Source organism: Hemitrygon akajei, chromosome 8 (genome assembly GCF_048418815.1).
Source record: "Hemitrygon akajei chromosome 8, sHemAka1.3, whole genome shotgun sequence".
Lineage (NCBI taxonomy): Eukaryota > Metazoa > Chordata > Chondrichthyes > Myliobatiformes > Dasyatidae > Hemitrygon > Hemitrygon akajei.
In genome coordinates this window covers 145,081,234-145,100,803 of record NC_133131.1, presented here as the reverse complement: position 1 = coordinate 145,100,803, position 19,570 = coordinate 145,081,234, and the positions used below count along the sequence as shown (strand labels likewise).

The 19,570-nt window shown below is 41.9% G+C and overlaps 1 protein-coding gene across 1 annotated transcript in view; it reads right to left on the bottom strand.

Annotated features, from left to right (window-relative positions):
* Positions 1–19,570, bottom strand: part of ccny (cyclin Y) — a 254,211-nt gene that overhangs the window by 32,891 nt on the left and 201,750 nt on the right. Inside the window, exon 3 of the mRNA XM_073054830.1 lies at positions 1,265–1,299. Within this exon, the coding sequence (XP_072910931.1) occupies positions 1,265–1,299 (35 nt within the window). The remainder of the gene's footprint in view (positions 1–1,264; positions 1,300–19,570) is intronic.

Below are 19,570 nucleotides of genomic sequence, written 5' to 3'. Positions count from 1 at the left end.
GAAACTTCAAAATGCAGATTTGCCAAACCAGTATTTTCTGTATTGACACTGCTAGCCTCCCAGTCTATGTCAAGCCAATGCTACATGCATGGCAGTGACAATTCTACAGTTTTACGCGCTAATGCAGAGTTTTAAGTCACAAAGAAATGAAAAGAGAAATAATGAAATGGAACGACATGAGAACAATAGTTGAATCGTAATGTTTTATACAAGGAAAGCAACAACCGCCATGCTTTCAGAAAGAAAAATTCCTGCACAAGAAAACGGTCTTACCGCACTGAACAAATGGTCCACACGATTAGAGTAACAAATGCTTTAAGAATAAAGGAAAAACTTGAAAAGAGAAAAAAAGAGACAGCAGAGAAATGAAGGTCAAGCCAAGATGAAAATTATATACACAGGAAGCAAAGCAAGTAAAGGAATGCCCTCATGCCTTTCTCCCACAAACGAACCAATCTCAATGCAGATAAGAATCAAAGCTAATCTAATGGCAGTATCACACACTCATTTTTGTTATGTATAACCTTCCTTTTTTTGTCGAACCTCAAATTTACACATTCTCCTCCTCAAGGTCTGAAGACTCAAGCTTGGTGCAATCTAGTCACCTTATTAATCAACTACCTTTTTTTTACCACTTTTCCCTCACTTTCTCACATAAAGCAAAGCAACCTTCAAATACACCTCTCCCAGCCGTTCCTTTAATGCAAAAGATAATCAAGACAGTGACTCTCCCTATTTTTGTAGTATAATCGCTTTCTTTCAATATATGTTATACTGCTTCATCGTGAATTCTGCACACTCAGCCATGAAAGCAGGTCTGAATTTCATAAGCAGGTTTTGTTTGAATTAGCCTTCATTCTGCATTGGGAGGTTATTTGTTTAATCAATGCCTTGGTCAGAAGCTAAACTGGCTGACTCCTCACATACTCAACGTTCATCTGCATTTTCACATTCAGAACTCAGTGCAGAAAGACAGCAGATAGTGACTGTTAACGACAATAATCAATAACATTCAAACACTGGCAAAAAACTGTGCTTCAGCATGAATGTAACACTGTGACAAAATAATTTGCTTTCAGAAGCATCAAAGATTGTCACCATAACCATGGACGATTAAAAGAGCCACTACAAAGTAACTACAAGACCTATATTTAAGTGATTTGAGTATTAAATATAGAAACAGACCAAAACTTGGACAAGATGACAATAAAAAATGTTAAGTTCTAAAGGCAGAGCAAAAATACACAAATTGACTGCTACTTACATGATTTATATAGAGGCTTTTCCGCTTCTCTCTCACTGTAAAATATAGAAAAATAATAGTTTTTATAAGAAACTTAGAATGAACTACCAAGTATACAGCACATTGTAAAGCTGCTCCAACCAATGCAGCAAATAAAATCAGAATTACATTTTTTCAAATCCTTAAACATCCTGAGTAACACACACAAAATGCTGGAGAAACTCAACAGGTCAGGCAGCATCCATGGAGAGCAATAAACAGTCAATGCTACGGGCCAAAACTGTTCATCAGGAGTCTTATCAGGAGATTAGTGAATCTTACTTGCTACTTACCAGCCCATCCTGAGTGCTGTTGGTTTACATCGAGTCGCAAATGGAACTGAACATTGTGGGATCATCAGTGAACACTCCCACTTCCAACCTTATGTTGAAAAGGAGGTCAGTGATGAAACAGCTCAAGGTGCTTGGGCCAAAGAAATTGCTCCTACTCCAGTAGGTCCTCTAAGGTGGGAATGATTGACCTCCAAAAGCAACTATCTTCCTGTGTGTGATGTATGACTCTAAACATTGGGATGATTGTATTTGATGTCCACTAACTCAGTTTATGATGCAAATCTCTCAATTACAGAATTATACAGCATAGAAAGAGCCCCTAATCGATCCAACTGGTCCATGCTGACTGAAATTCCCATGCCCCTCTAGTCCCGTTTGCCTGTTTGACCTTATTCATCTAAACCAGTGTTTCCCAACCATTTTAGCCCCATTAAAGCACCTTCATACTTCCCATGCCCCTCTTAGGCACAGTATACTTTCTGACACCCCCAATAGTGTAAAAACATGTCTATGATATGCTAACATGAGAAAAATGATTCTGCTTTAAATTTTTATTTGTCTTTAAACCTAGCCTACACAGTACCTGTGCTGTACAGCAGCTCCAATATCAATGTGATCCTTGAGCTTGATGGTTTTTAGCAAGAGTTGAAATACCTGGTTCAAGTTGTGACAGCAAAAGTCTTAAGTCTCCACACATAGCAATGTCCAAGTGGTTTCTGTTTATTGTGAGTATGTGGTTCACTGCATTGAAGCCTCTTTCAACAAGTTAGGAGGATGGAAATGTAATTAAGAGCAGTTTGGCTCTTCTCCAAAAACCACTTTGTATGACAATGTAGCCACATAACAGAAAAGCCAACATTTTTCAAAAGCATTTTTGTTTCTTCATCACTCTGAATTTCAATAATTTCTTCTTGCAGGCTCTCTTACTGTTCTTCCATCTTGCAAAGAAATGGGTTAATTTCCCAGTCTGGAGTTTGCAGATCATTCAAATCCTTGAATCAATTCTGAAAATCCTTCTTCAGTGACTGCAGGTATAAGCAGTACTCTTACAAATCACTGACTATGAAAGAGAGTGCCATTCTTTCCATGCAGGGTAACTGTGAGAACATTCTTCTCCCAACGTTTTGCTTATATATTTTCAGTTTTCTGATAAAAGTGAACACTGGACTTTTTGCCTGGATTAAATTGAAATTCTCACCCAGCAGTTTCATATTTAGAATGTTCATTCCTAGCAGATCAGCTGGGTCTGCCACATCCCCAGGAAGAAGTTCAATCTTGTTTCCCAAGCTCTTGTCCACTTTGAGCAAAAATCCAGCCACAGTGCCAAAAAGATCAAAGAAACATTTTAAGCTGCAGCCTTTTGACAGCCAGCGCACTTCAGTGTGAAGAAGCAAGCATTCGAACTCTTCATTGTTATCTTGGCATAGCTGGCGAAATATTCTGCTATTTAATGGATGAGCTTTAATTTTGTTGATAGCAGATATTACAAGAGTCATATTTGAAAAAAGTCACTGGCTGAGGTTTTTGGCTGTGAGATGTTGACAATGAATTACACAATGGATTGCAAATAGACTTGGGATTTCCTTTTTCATTAATGCCACTAAACCAGCATGGCGACCTGTCATATACAGTGCTCTATCTGTTGCACAAGAAATCATGTTGCTAATCAGAATAGTTTAATCCTCAATGTGCATTTTGAGCTTGTCATAGATTCATTCTCCGTCGACATTTGTTTTTAACTTTTTACAATAGAATATCTTCATAAACTTTTCCATTTTTGATAAACCGTACATATGCCATTAGCAATGCCTCGTTATCTCGCACAGTTGATTCATCCAGTTGCATCCCAAATTCCGTTTTTGTAGCTCTGTGCATAGATGAAATGTCTTCATTCATTTCATCAATACAACGAGCTACAAAGTTATTTCTCAGAGAAATTGATTTTAAAATTCTGGTATCCATTTTGAGAACAGTGGTGAGCACTTCTGATACAGCAGGCATTATTAATCTTTCACCAATTGTATGAGATTTTCCACACTTTGTTATCATTTCAGAAATGTTATAAGAAGCAATGAGACCACTACCAAGGTAATTTTTAGCTTTCTTTGCAAATGGCTTGAGTGTGCAATGCTTTTCAAATGTTTGTTTCATCTTCAGGAATTGAGTAATACCATAAGTAGCCTTTTCAGGGTATCTTTTATGGAAGTGTTCCTGTCGTCTTGATGGTTTCATGGCTTCATTAGACAGTACAGCATGGGGCATCGCTGATCTGATGGGGACGGAATAAAACCATACTCCAGGTATGTAACATTGCATTGACACACTTTCTGTAGCTTCTAGGATTAGAATTCAAGGCTTCACCACCTTCAGACTCACTGAGATTGTGCCATATGTATTTATCCATCATTAACAGGCCTAAATTAAAATAAAAAGTTAAAACAAACTGGGAATGCCTATCGGATGCTGAAAACAGCAGTGAAATGGTACAGATGGATTGATGGTAGTGGCACACAAAGGAACGGTGAGGCAAAGGTGAAAACGATCACAATTATGTTGGCAAGGATTCAGATTGGAATCTGAATGATTGTCGGGATGGAGCTGGTATACAGCAAGCTACCTTTCTACTACTCCAATTAGCGCGATTGACCGACGACGTAAGGTTTCATAATCCTTAAAGGTGGTTCTTGACTGCACATATGAAGTCGAGGTCACTTTGAACAACCTCAAGAGGAATCCTTGGGGGCATGTTCACTGATTGGCTCTATTTCACCGCTTGCTTCAGGCTAGCGCTGTATCGCTGCACAACCTGTTTTCCGTAGATCTGTAGAGATAGGTGAGAGGATGTACTTGACTTACCAACTGCATGAACTCGTTCCGTTCCGCGAGTCAGGAGAACAGTTGGACACCCTAGTTGCCAATTTATGCCTCTCCAATAATGTCTGTTTAGTTGGTAAGGTTGGATGAGATTGCCGAGTTTTGGACGTGTTATGACAACGAGTGCTCACCGCCTGCAGAGCTATGGTTCCTCATGTGCTCCAGTGCCTCATCCTTTTTTTTGGGTGTGCCTGCTCGACAAAAATTGGTCACGTCTCTTGCCTCAAGTTAGGGTGCTGCGTACCGTCCCTCCCCCCAAGAATCTTGAATGCCCACACCCAAATAGTTCTATTTCCCCTAACGCCCACTTAGGAGACGTAACTGACTCATTGGAAATCACTGACCTAAACCTTTCCTATCCACGTACCTGTCCAAACAACTTTTAAACGTTATTAATATATCCCTTTCAACCATTTCCCTTGGCAGCTCAGTCTACATATATACCGACCACTCTCTGGGTGAAAAGGGTGCCCTCTGCTTCCTGTTAAGTCTCTCCCCCTTCACCTTTATCCCATGCCATCTAGTTCAAGATTCCGCAGCCCTGTTCACATTCACCCTATCTACGCTCCTCATAATTATATACACCTCTATAAGATCACCCCTCAGTTACATTTCATTTCTTCCACCAACAGAAGAGTATCCATTCAAATACTCTTCGAAAAGTCTAAGATGAATTGTTACTGTGGTTCTAATCTTTGGAGAAGTTCAGAATCAAATCTGAATGTTAGAGGATGTAGAAGTATTTGGATAGACTGATCCTGATCAGGATAGTCAACATGACTTTGGGCAAGGTAGGTTATGCCTAACCTAACCAATTTTAATATAGTTTTTTTGAAGAGGTTATGAGAACGCAGTGGGCATTGTCTGCATAGACTTTAGTAAGGTCTTTGACAAAGCCTGGCATGGGAGGCTGGTCCAGAAGGATCAGTCATTTGGCATTCACGATGAAGTAGTAAGCTGGATTCAGCATCGGCTTGGGAGAAAAGTCTAGAGAGTGGTAACAAATGATCACCTCTCTGACTGGAGGCTTGCGACCAATGGTGCGCCTCAGGGATCGGTGCTGAGTCCATTGTTGCTTATCATTTACATCAATTATTTGGATGGTAATGTAATAAACAGAATCAGTATATTTGCAGATGATACCAAGATCGTGAGGGTGGGGGGGGGGGGTGGTGTAGTGGAAGAGGGGAAGGGCTGCAGGATCAGATTAGCTGGAAAAATAGCAGAAAGGATTTAATGTAGATAAGTGTTAAGTGTTACACTTTGGTACGACATCCCAGGGTACAGGGTAGGGCTGACTTGGTAAACGGCAGGGCACTGAAATGTGCAGTAGAATAAAAGTACCTAGGGACCCAGGTCCATAATTCCTTCAAAGTAGCATCACATAAAGAGTGCTTCATAAATCAGGGCTTTGAGTACCGCAGCTAGCATGTTATGATGTGGGAAGGCCGAAATTGGAGGATTGTGTGCAGTTCTGGTCACCCATCTACAGAAAAGATCAAAAAGCTTGAAAGACTGCAGAATGCTAGCTGGTCACGAGGACAGGGTGAATGCAGGGATAGGCTGAATAGGTTAGGACTTATTTCACTAGAGCGTAAAAAAATGAAGGGGGATCTTCTTGAGGTATACAAAATTAAGAGGGGTATAGGTTGGGTGAATGCATGCATGCATGCAGGCTCTTGCCCCTCAGGTCACCTCACTATGGGAAGGATGTGGAAGCCTTAGAGAGGGTGCAGAGGAGATCTACCAGGATGCTGCCTGGATAAGAAAGCATGTCTTCTAAGCACAGGTTTAACGAGCTTAGGCTTTTTTCTTTGGAGTGAAGGAGGACAAAAGGTTACTTGATAGAGGAGTACAAGATGATAAGAGGCATAGATTGTGGATAGACACAGATTTTTTTCCCAGGGTAGATGCGGGGGGGGGGGTCAGAATTTAATGTGGTTAGAGGAAATTATAGGGAGGAATGTCAGAGGTAAGTTTTCTTATACAGTGAGTAGTGGGTGTATGGAACATTCTACCAGGGGTGGTAGTTGAGGAAGATACATTGAGAACATTTAAGAAACTCTTAGATAGGCATATGGATGATAGGAAAATCAAGGGCTATGATGGAGGGAAGGGTTAGATTGATCTTAGAGTAGGTTAAGTGGTTGGCACAGCATCGTGGGCTGTAGGACCTGAAGGACAGTGTTCTATGTTCTATGGTTGAGTGAGATTTGACCTAGGGGTGATAGGGTGAAAGGAAAAAATATTTAAGATGAATCAGAGGGGGAACCGCTTCACTCAGACGGTTGTGTGGAACAAGCTGCCAGCAGAAGTGATAGATGCGAGTTCAACACTAACACCTAAGAGAAGTTTGAATAGGTACATGAATGAGAGGGGGATAGATAGAGCATTATGGTTCAGATGCATGGGCCTGGGATGAAAAACAAGGTGCTACAGACTAGATGGCCTGAAAGGCCCATTTCTGTGACTCTATATGTTCTGCACTCCTCCTAAAAGGAGGTATAAAAGAAAACACTTCTTTTCTGAGTTCTTTTTTTCACATTTGTTATCTCCAGTTACTTCACAGGAGCATTACCAAACAACATCTGATGAAAAAAAACAAGGAGATACAAGGGAAGTTGGCACAAACACAATCAAAGGGAGCTATTGAAAGCATTTTCTGGGTAGCATGGGGGGAGGTTGGGGAAGGGAGTGCATTTATGAGAAAGGGGGGAGCAGATCTTTGGCAGAAAAGGTCAGGGACGGAATGTCGGTGCAAAGTTCAGCAGCTGAACATATGGAGTGATAAATACTAGAAACAAGCAAGAGGCCAGAAAGCAGAAATCATAATATGTTCTTGGAAAAAAGAAGAGGGGCAAGTCCATCAAAGAACAAACAAAGATTTTAATATCAAAAATTGTGCTGTGAGGAGCCACTGTGGTTTTGGATGGGATTAAGTTTACAAAGAGTGTTAACTGGGAGATCAGCTGAAAGTTACTGGAACAGCCAATTCTGCAAATAACAAAAGCAGGAGAGAGACTTTCAGTAGTCGTTGAGCTTGACAGACAGTGATGTTACAGAGGTGGACATTGACAACCGTGGTTATGGTGCAACTACATGGTCAGAAGCCTAAAACAGCAATAAAAAAAAGCACCACGGCTATGAAAATCTGAATTGGTTTTAAGTAGCCTATTTCAAACAACAGGTATGGGATTGTACCTAGCTAACAGTCTGTGGCAAAAGCAGTAAGTTTGGCCTTCCTAATGTTAGTCAAAGAATATTTCTGCTCATCCAGCACAGTATGACAAGCAGTCTGACAATTAGTCAGCCGAGTGGTCAAGACAGTTGGTGGTAAGTTTAATGACACTTCATAATGTAATCACTTCATTCCACATTGAAAGAATGAACCACTTTCTGCATGGTTTCCATTCAGTTTGTCTGCATTCACTTCTACCAACGCATAATTCATCATATAAATAATAATGCAGAATTTTTCAGACAAATTTCCCAATCTGCCACCTACAAACCTTGATACAGTTACTTAATTATCTGTTACAGCTTAATCTGTATAAACACAATACGCTGTAATCTCGATAAATTGTCTTTCTGTTAAATTTTAAAACATTGGCCTTTGAAAAGTATAGCTTGAGCAACACACATTTTGCTGTCATTTAATATCCCTTCCTGTCAGTTCAGATATTTTAAGGCTGCCTTGCCTGTAATAAATCCAAGATGAGTTGTACAAAATCAGTCCTACTCTCAGTAGAACTAAGGTCCATAAATTGTAATAGATTCAAAGCTATTTCTCCCACACAACATAATGCAGTTCAACTCTTTAATCTGTGAATTGAAACCAAAGAATACCTCTTTAAATAATTAGATGCAATTTTTTTTTTACAAAAGCCAAGAATATTGCACTTAACTGGAAATTAACAATTATGACACACTAAAAATTGTCACATTTTTGTGAAAAAAAAATTTCAATTAACATAGTAATACTTTTAGAATTGATAAGTCATGAATTCAGTTATTACTTCTTCAGAACTGCTTAGCAAAACCATGGATTTAGAGATTGCATAGTATTTCCTTAGAGCATGCGTAGATCACAATCATCCTAGTACAGAAGAGAATAAGGTAACGTGTCTTATGCCTCGTGTGTTTGACATCCACCATCTGAAGTGCTTCACACATCAATCCACATCCCCAGGCAACTTCAACCCACTGCAAGTCACCTATGAAGCAATTCCACAGTAGAGATGCCATTTTCCTGGACCTACAGTATACTGACCTCTGGAGCATCTGGATAATAAATACTACTACTACAACAACAACACACTGAAAACAGCTCCACCTTTAATAATAATAATAATACTTTATTGATCCTGAGTGGGATATAATTTCATTACAGCAGCAACATTTAAAAACACACTTAGCAATATTAATAATAATAAATATAATAACTAATAATAAAGTACAGAACAATAATATACACAATAATAATTTATGCAATAACAAAATAATAAAACAGAGACTCTTGTACTATGATATGTGTTCTCCTGTCACACAGAGATGAACTGTTGTATATGCTTACTGCATTAATAGCATGATTCCATACCAACTCATCTCCACATGCCTGTACTCGGGATTTAACACTATCCTTGGGAAATGGATTCTTGGCTTCCTTACCGACAGGCTGCAATCAGAAAGGTTGGGCATCAACATCTCTGCCATAATTATTCTCAACAGTGGTGACCATGAGGATGAGTCAACAGACCCCATCTTTACTCCCTCTCACTATGACTACAAGTTTGCAGACGATACCACCTCAGTGGGACAAATCTCCAGGTAATAATGAATTTTGCATTAAGTAGATAGAGAACCTAGTGAAATGGTGTCAATGACAACAACTTTTCCTTCAATGTCAGCAAAAGAAAAGGCTTAGTCAATTTCCCTCGGGATCAATAAAGTATGTCTGTCTGTCTTAGTCATTGATTTCAGCAAGTGGGGTGCCCACATACTCTTGTTTAAATCAATGGTGTTGAGGTAAACATGGTTAACAGCTTCAAACTCCTAGCCTTTTCTGGTCTAAACACGTACACTCAGTGCCAACTGTATTAGATAGCCCCTGTACCTAATAAAGTGCCCACTGAGTGTACAATCATGGTCTTCTGCTGCTGCAGCCCATCTACTTCAAAGTTTGACGTGTGTTCAGAGATGCTCTTCTGCACAGCAATGTTGTAATTATGGTTATTTGAGTTACTGTCACCTTCCTGTCAGGTTGAACCAGTCTAGTTACCGGTCTAAACAACAACTGAACTTGTTGACCATGTCTGCATGGTTTTATGTATTGAGTTGCTACTACATAATCGGCCAATTAGATATTTGCAATAATGAGCTGGTGTACAAATGTACCCAAGAAAGGAGTCACTGAATGTAAACACCATGCCCAAAAAAGCACACCAGCATCTCTACTTTCTCAGAAACTAAAGAATTTCAGAATGTCTCCATTGACAAATACCAATTTTTACAGAGGCATCAAGGACAGTTTCCTATCCAGATGGATGACAGATTGCTATGGCAACTGCTCTGCATAAGACCATAATAAATTGCAAACTTGTAATCACAATTCAGCAGTCATAAAAATGAACCTCTCCTCTATGGGCTCTCCTTTTTTCTCGTCCTCAGCCCTGTTCCCCAGCCTTCTCCCCATAACTTTTAATGCCTTCACCAACTTTACCTGAAAGTTAACCTTCAGGGTGTTAGAACCATAGAACATTACAGCACAGAAACAGGCCTTCTGACCCTTCTTGGTTGTGCCGAACCATTTTTCTGCCATTTTTCTACCTGTTCTGTACAAAGACTCCCAAGTCCCTTTGCAGCTAAGATTTTTGGATTTTCTCCCCATTTAGAAAATAGTCTTCACATTTATTTCTACTACCAGAGTGCAAGACAATGCATTTTCCAACACTGTATTTCATTTGCCACTTTCATGCCCATTCTCCTAATCTGTCTAAGTCCTTTGCAGCCTTCCTGTTTCCTCAACATTACCTGCCCCTCCACCAATCTCCATATCATCTGCAAACATGGCAACAAAGCCATCTATTCCATCATCTAAATCATTGGCATACAGCATAGAAAGAAGCGGTCCTAACACCGAACCCTGCAGAACACCACTAGTCACTGGCAACCAACCAGAAACAGATCCTTTTATTCCCACTCGCCGCCTCCTACCAGTCAGCTAATGCTCTAACCATGCCAGTAACCTTCTTGTAATACCATGGACTTTTAACTTGGTAAGCAACCTCATGTGTGGTACCATGTCAAAGGCCTTCTGAAAGTCCAAATATACAACATCCACTGCACCCCCTGTATCTATCCTACTTATATCTCCTCAAAATTCCAACAGGTTTCTCTTCAGGAAACCATGCTGACTTTGTCCTATCTTGACCTGCGTCACCAGGTACTCCATAACCTCATCTTCAGCAATTGACTCCAACATCTTCCCAACCACTGAGGTCAGGCTAACTGGTCTATAATCTCCTTTCTGCTGCCTTCTTCCTTTCTCAAAGAGAGGAATGACATTTGCAATTTTCCAGTTCTCTGGCACCACGATAGAGTCAAATGATTAAAAAAAAATCATTACTAATGCCTCCACAATCTCTACCGCTACCTCTGTCAGAATCCTCCAGGTGCAGTTCATCTGGTCCAGATGACCTATGTACCCTTAGGTCTTTCACCTTTTTGAGCTGTTACGTACCCGTGACACGTGACAGTGGTACCCTTGTCACGTGACTGGGGTTGAAGTTATACTGGACTTGAGGTAATGGTCTTGTGATGGTGGAGTGATGTCATTTTCCCGCCAGTAGAGGTCATGTGACAGGTTTTTTTTTACAGGGTATAAAAGGAAGACCCACCCTGTCAGGTGGGGCAGTTCGTGGCTGGATTTGCCGTTGACTTCATGTCACTGCGTGATTTAATGTGATGACGCAGTTTAGTTAAAAAATGAAGTTTTATATAATGCCTAAAGTTTAAAAGGTCATTGCCAACAGTTTCTTTACTGTGGAGAGTGAAGATAAAAGTTTGGAAGATAAAAATCGAGGAGAATCGATTTTCGACGGTGGATTGGTTTCGACCTCGTGTGATCCTCGGAAGGATTTCGTTGACTGTTCTCGTGTTAATCTCCGCTGGGATAGCGGGAGATTGAGAATAGTGTGGAAGGAAGGTCAGTGCCTTTAAGCCGTTATATTTCATAAAATTCTTCGTGGGAAAGTTCGACGCCGGGGAATCGAAGGACAACGACGTGGAAGAGAATTTAAATCGCTTTAAAAAGTCTCTCCTTTTAAAAGGACTGTGAGCTTTTGAACTTTCGGCATACCGCTTTAAAGAACTGGTTTTTTTCAATACCGCTTTAAAGAACTGTTTTTTTTCAATACCAATTTAAGAACTGTTTGAACTGCAACGCTATTAAGAACTGTGAATCTGCCGCACAGCAGCTGAATTCCGGTTAAGCTAATGTTTGTTTACTTTTGGGGGGTTTGTTTTCAGTGTTTAATAAACGTGTTATTTGTTATATAAACCCTTGCCTAACTCATATATATTTATTGTTGCCTGAATACGTAACAGAGCACTTCTCCTTTGCAATAATAACTGCACTCACTTCCCTTCCCTCGCACCCTCCAACATCTGGCAACACAATCATATTGTGATCACTGGTTCTTAAGGGTTCTTCTACCTTAAGCTCCCTAATCACCTCTGGTTCATTACATAACACCCAATCCAGTATAGATGATCCCCTAGAAGGCTCAATGAAAAACTGCTCTAAAAAGCCATCTCTTAGGCATTCAACAAACTCATTCTCTTGAGATCCAGTACCAACCTGATTTTCCCAATCGACCTGCATGTTAAAATCTCCATGACTACCATAACCTTGCCATTTTGACTCGTCTTATCTATTTCCTATTGTAACCTGTGGTCCACCTCCCAGCCACTGTTGGGAGGCCTGTATATAATTGCCATCAATGTCCTTTTACTCTTGCAGTTTCTCAACTCAAACCACAAGGATTCAACATCTTCCAATCCTATGTCACATCTTTCTACTGATTTAGAAACATAGAACCATAGAAAGCCTACAGCACAATACAGGATTCGGCCCACAAAGTTGTGCCAAACATGTCCTTACCTTAGAAATTACTAGGCATACCAATAGCCCTCTATTTTTCTAAGCTCCATGTACCTATCCAAAAGTCCCTTAAAAGACCCTATCGTATCCGCCTCCACCACCATTGCCAGAGGCCCATTCCACGCACTCACCACTCTCTGAGTAAAAAACTTACCCCTGACATCTCCTCTGTACCTACTCCCCAGCACCTTAAACCTGTGTCTTCTTGTGGCAATCATTTCAGCCCTGGGAAAAAGCCTCTGACTATTGACACGATCAATGCCTCTCATCATCTTATACACCTCTATCAGGTCACCTCTCATCCTCCATCGCTCCAAAGAGAACAGGCCAAGTTCACTCAACCTATTCTCATAAGGCATGCTCCCCAATCCAGGCAACATCCTTGTAAATCTCCTCTGCACCCTTTCTATGGCTTCCACATGCTTCCTGTAGTGAGGCGACCAGAACTGAGCACAGTACTCCAAGTGGGGTCTGACCAGGGTACTATATAGCTGCAACATTACCTCTCAGCTCCTAAATTCAATTCCACAATTGATGAAGGCCAATACACTGTACGCCTTCTTAACCACAGAGTCAACTTGCACAGCTGCTTTGAGCATCCTACGGACTCAGACCCCAAGATCCCTCTTATCCTCCACACTGCCAAGAGTCTTACCATTAATACTATATTCTGTCATCATATTTGACCTACCAAAATGAACCACTTCACACTTATTTGGGTTGAACTCCATCTGCCACTTCTCAGCTCAGTTTTGCAACCTATCAATGTCCCACTGTAAACTCTGACAGCCCTCCACACTATCCACAACACCTGCAACCTTTGTGTCATCAGCAAACTTACTAACCCATCCCTCCACTTCCTCATCCAGGTCATTTATAAAAATCACAAAGAGTAAGGGTCCCAGAACAGATACCTGAGGCACTCCACTGGTGACTGACCTCCATGCAGAATATGACCCATCTACAACCACTCTTTGCCTTCTGTGGACAAGCCAGTTCTGGACCCACAAATGTCTCCTTGGATCCCATGCCTCTTTACTTTCTCAATAAGCCTTGCATGGGGTACCTTGTCAAATGCTTTGCTAAAATCTATATACACTACATCTACTGCTCTTCCTTCATCAATGTGTTTAGACACATACTCAAAAAATTCAATCTGGTTCGTAAGGCACAACTTGCCCTTGACAAGGCCATGCTGACTATTCTTAATCATATTATACCTCTTCAAATGTTCATAAATCATGCCTCTCAGGATCTTCTCCATCAACTTACCAAACACTGAGGTAAGACTCACTGGTCTATAATTTCCTGGGCTATCTCTACGCACTTTCTTGAACAAAGGAACAACATCTGCAACCGTCCAATCCTCCGGAACCTCTCCCGTCCCCATTGTTGATGCAAAGATCATTGCCAGAGGCTCAGCAATCTGCTCCCTCGCCTCCCACAGTAGCTTAGGGTACATCTCAACCAGTCCCGGCAACTTATCCAACTTGATCCTTTCCAAAAGCTCCAGCACATCCTCTTTCTTAATATCTACATGCTCAAGTTTTTCAGTCTGCTGCAAGTTATCACTACAATCACCCAGACCCTTTTCCATAGTGAATACTGAAGTAAAGTATTCATTAAGTACCTCTGCTATTTCCTCTAGTTCCATACATACTTTCCCACTGTCATACTTGATAGGTCCTATTCTTTCACATCTTATCCTCTTGCTCTTCACATACTTGTAGAATGCCTTGGGGTTTTCCTTAATTCTGCCCGCCAAGGCCTTCTCATGGCCCCTTCTGGCTCTCCTAATTTCCTTCTTAAACTCCTTCCTAGTAGCCTTATAATCTTCTAGATCTCTAACATTACCTAGCTCTCTGAACCTTTTGTAAGCTTTTCTTTTCTTCTTGACTAGATTTATTATAGCCTTGGTACACCACGGTTCCTGTACCCTACCATAACTTCTCTGTCTCATTGGAACGTACCTATGCAGAACTCCACACAAATATCCCCTGAACATTTTCCACATTTCTTCTGTAGTTTTTTCTGAGAACATCGGTTTCCAATTTAAGCTTCCAATTTCCTGCCTGATAGCCTCATAATTCCCCTTACTCCAATTAAACGCTTTCCTAACTTATCTGTTCCTATCTCTCTCCAATGTTATTGTAAAGGAGCTAGAATTATGATCACTAACTATCTCTAAAATGCTCTCCCACTGACAGATCTGACACCTGACCAGGTTCATCTCCCAATATTAAATCAAGTACAGCTTCTCCTCTGATAGGCTTATCTACATATTGTGTCAAGAAACCTTCCTGAATATACCTAACAAACTCCACCCCATCTAACCCTTGCTCTACGGAGATGCCAATCGATATTTGAGAAATTAAAATCTCCCATCACGACAACTCTGCTACTATTACACCTTTCCAGGATCTGTTTCCCTATCTGATTTGATGCCATTCTTTACCAGTAGAGCCCCACCACCCCCTCTGTCTATCTTCCTGTTCCTCCAATACAACGTGTAACCTTGAACATTCAGCTCCCATCTACAACCATCCTTCAGCCACGATTCAGTGATGGGCACAACATCATACTTGGCAATCAGTAATATTGCAACAAGATCATCCACCTTATTTCTTAAACTACTTGCATTTAGATACAACACATTGAGTACCATATTTGCTGTCCTTTCTGACTCTGCATCCCTAATGATTTAATACTCAGCCTGTTGGATGCAACTAAGTCCCATCACTTGCCTGCCCTTCCTGACAGTCTGACTGCAGGCTATCACTACTTTTTTACCATCCGTCCGATCCTGAGTCCCTTCACTCCAGTTCCCAACCCCTGCCAAATTAGTTTAAACCCTACCCAACAGCTTTAACAAACATGCCTGCGAAAATATTGGTTCCCCCGGGCTCAGGTGCAACCCATCAGTTTTGAACAGGTCATGACTCCCCCAAAAGAGATCCCAATTATCCAAGAACCTGAAGCCCTGCCCCCTGAACTAGCTTTTCAGTTATGCATTTATCTGCCAGATCATCCTGTTTCTACCCTCACTGGCGCATGGCACAGGCAGCAATCCAGAAATTACTACCCAGGAGCTCCTGCTTCTCAGCTTTCTACTAGCTCTCTAAATTCTCTTTTCAGGACCTCATTGCTTTTCCTTCCTATGTCATTGGTACAAAATGTACCAAAGTATCTGGCTGCTCCCCCTCCCTCTCCAAAATGTTGTGGATACAATCTGAGACGTCCCTGACCCTGGCACCTGGGAGGCAACATACCATCCGAGTGTCCTGTTCACATCCACAGATTCTCCTGTCTGTTCCCCTCACTATTGCGTCCCCTCACCATCACTTCCCTCTTCTCTCATTTTCCCTTCTGCACCAAGAACCTATGCTCAGTGCCAGTAACCCAGTCTCCGTGGTATTCTCCTGGGAGGTTAACCCCGCCACAACAGTATCCGAAGTGGTATACGTATTTTTGAGGGGAAAGGCCACAGGGGTGCTCTGCTCCAACTGCCTACTTACATTTCCATTTCTCCTGACAGTCGCCCTGCTACTCGCCTCCTGCAGCTTAGGGGTGACTATTTTCCTGTAAATCTGATTATCTCCTCACTCTCCCATACAAGCCAAAGGTCATCCAGCTGCTGCTCCAGATCCCTAACAAAGTCTTTCAGGAGCTGCAACCATATGCACTTCACACAGATGTAGTTCCCTGCAAAGAGCACACAACAGCCATTTACTACACTAAGTACAGTAAGAGAAAAAAAATGGGGACTTCAACAAAAGCTTGCCCAAACCCAACACCTCTTCCAAGCCGTAGATTCCTTTGAGCCAAAGCCTGACACTCCTAGTCTCATCACTGGCCTACTCCCAAGAATGACCACTTCACTTGTCCCTTCCATCCTTTTAAACAAGCGTCGCTGACCTGCGAGAAGCCTCGTCACTGTGGCCTGCCCCGCCGCTGACTGGGATACCAGAATGAGCTCAAACGCCCGCAAAGGTCTCCTTTTAAACAAGCGTCACTGACCTGCGAGAAGTCTCGTCACTGTGGCCTGCCCCGCCGCTGACTGGGCCGCCAAAAATCAAAAACCACCTGCTACACTCACTCTTCCGCCCTCTCCCACCAGACAGAAAATGAAAAAATAAGCCTGGAAGCAGGTACCACCAGGTTCCATCCTGCTGTTATTAGAACGTTGAATGCCTTTTCACACATTAATATGGACTCTTGACCTCACAACTTACCTCATCATGGCCCTGCACCTTATTGTCTGGCACTAGTGCATTTCCATTACAATTGTGACAATATATTCTGCTTTCTGTTATTGATTTTACCCCATACTATTTCAACATACTGCTGTGACCAAATGATTTGTAAGGACAGCATGAGAAACAAAGGTTTTCACTAGTGTGCGTGACAATAATAAATGTAATTGAAACTTAAAATAATCCACATGGGGATATACATGGATTCACCCCAGATATTTATTTTGCTTTCTCTTAAGTCTAGTACACTTTTCTTTTCATTACATGAAAGACGAGGAGGCTTTGGAACGGGTGACAAAGAGCTTCAGCAGAATCCTACCTAGATCAGTGTTGCCCAACCACTGGGCCACGGACTGGTACCAGGCCGCGAGGAAACGATGTGATTTGGCAATATGAAACAATATGAGTCAGCCGAACCTTTCCTCATTCCCTGTCATGCCCACTGTTGAACTTGAACGCACGCGAGGTCATCAGTCCCCAAAATGCAGTGGTACCCTCGCGCCAGGGATCACTGGTTGGCCTTGCGCGGCTGGCGGGAAGTGCCGTTGCTACTGGCCTGGAGCGCAAACAGATGGGCGCCGCCTCTGAACCTGTTTAGCACACCGAATGTTCGTGGGGAACCCAGTGCTAAAATATTCGCAGATGACTTAATTCGGACTCAGGGTTTCGTAAGAAGCAGAGCAGCTGCCTCGCTGCGATCTACTGAAAGTCATCCCTTGAGCCAAACTTTTGTCGGCTGATAGATCCTACCTACCTACGGGGGGGGGGGGGGGCGTGCCCTGTCACATTCCTCGCAAGGTTGGTCGCTCTCTCTGGACTGCGACTGCCGTGGCCCCGGCACGGGGACCTCCGGCTCTTACCTTGTCCTCTCACCTCATCCACGACCAGCCGCACCCGGCCAAGGCGTCTGACAGCAGGCAGGCGGGAGACTGGAGTTCGGGCCCGGAGGCTGTCTAATGAGGCAATGAAGCACTCAAAACTGCTTCAGTACCTTGAGTCCAAGCACCCTGCACTTAAAGACAAACCCATTGAGTTTTTTGAGCGGATAAAACGTGAGCTAGTGGGACAGGAGCAAGTGCAGAGAGCCACGAAAACTAAACTGCGGATTAGACTGGAGATAAGGAACCCCCTTCGAGTATCGCTGTATCCCATCACCCCTCGATGGGACCGTCTTGTTTCAGGCTCCCACTGATTCAGCGATTTTGGTGTGTTGCAATGATTTTATATGTTCATATGAGGAAAATACTTAAAATGTTATGATGCTATTGACTTATAAGTGACTTATAATTGACTTATCACTATATTCATGTGAGGAAAATATGTGCTCTGTGTTTAATATTAAATTCATTAGATAAACCCTTTTAGAAATGAAATTGAGTGTAATTGAGTGAAATTGAGTGTCACTTATAAGTGACTTATAGTTGCCTTATCACCTATATCCCCGTCGTGATTAACGACCCCCTCTCCCCTGTCAGCCGGTCCGCAAGAATATTGTCAATATTAAACCAGTCCGCGGTGCAAAAAAGGTTGGTGACCCCTGACCTAGATTAAAGAACGTTAGCTATAAGAAGTTGGACAAACCTGATAGAAGATAATTAAATTATGAGGGGCCTAGGAAGACAGTCAAAATCTTTTACCCCAGGGTGAAAATATCAAGCTCAAAAGGGGAAAAGTTTGAAGTATGTGAGGCAATTGTTTTTTTTTATACATACAGTGAGTGGCAGGAGATCAAAATGAGCTGCTTGGTGCTTGATTAAACTAATCCAATCTGCCCACACATGGTCTATATCCCTCTATTACTTGCCTGTTCATGTGCCTATCGAAATGCCTCTTAAATGTTACTATTATATCTGCTTTCACAACTCCTATGTCAAAAAAACTGCCTTGCAAATCTTCTTTAATCTTTGCCCCTCTCACATTTACCATTGGATATTTCCACCCTGGGGGGAAAAGGACTGTCTACCCTACCTATATCTCTCATAATTTTATACACTTCTATCCTGTCACCCTTCAGCCTCTGACATTTCAACTAAAGACTGTTCCAAACAACCGAAGGGTCCTGTACACCTTCCTCTTATGTTTGGCTTCAAAGTGGAATAATAACATGCACATGCACACACAGGAATAATTCCTCTCCACCTTTGCTCTGGCTTTTATAGCTAAGCCAATTTTGAATCCAATCTGCCATGTTAGTGTGGATACCATGTGCTTTAATCCTCGGTATCAGCCTGCCATGAGGGACTTGGTTAGCTGCTTTACCATAAGTCCATGTGGACAACATCCACTGTTCTACCCCTACCAATTATCTTTGCCATCTTCCCAAAGAAACAAGCAAGCTGCCAGCACATGTGGTGCACAGGAGCTCAACTTCAATGCTTAGGAGAAGTCAAGGTAAATAATGGTAGGGGTATGGAGGGCTATGGTCCCAGTGCAGTTCGATGGAAGTAGACAGTTTACATGGCTTGTCATGAACTGGATGGGCTGAAAGGCCTGATCTGTGCTGCACTTTTCTGTAATTCCATAAGAAATTACATCCCTCATACAAAGAAATGCTAATTATGCCAGAACATCCAGGCTTTTCCAGATCCTACCCACTAAGAATCTTCTCCAGTAATTTCCCTATGACTGACGTGGGGCTCATCAACAAATAATTTCCTAGTTTGTCCATAGTGTTGTCCTTAAACAAAGAAAGAACATTAGCTACATA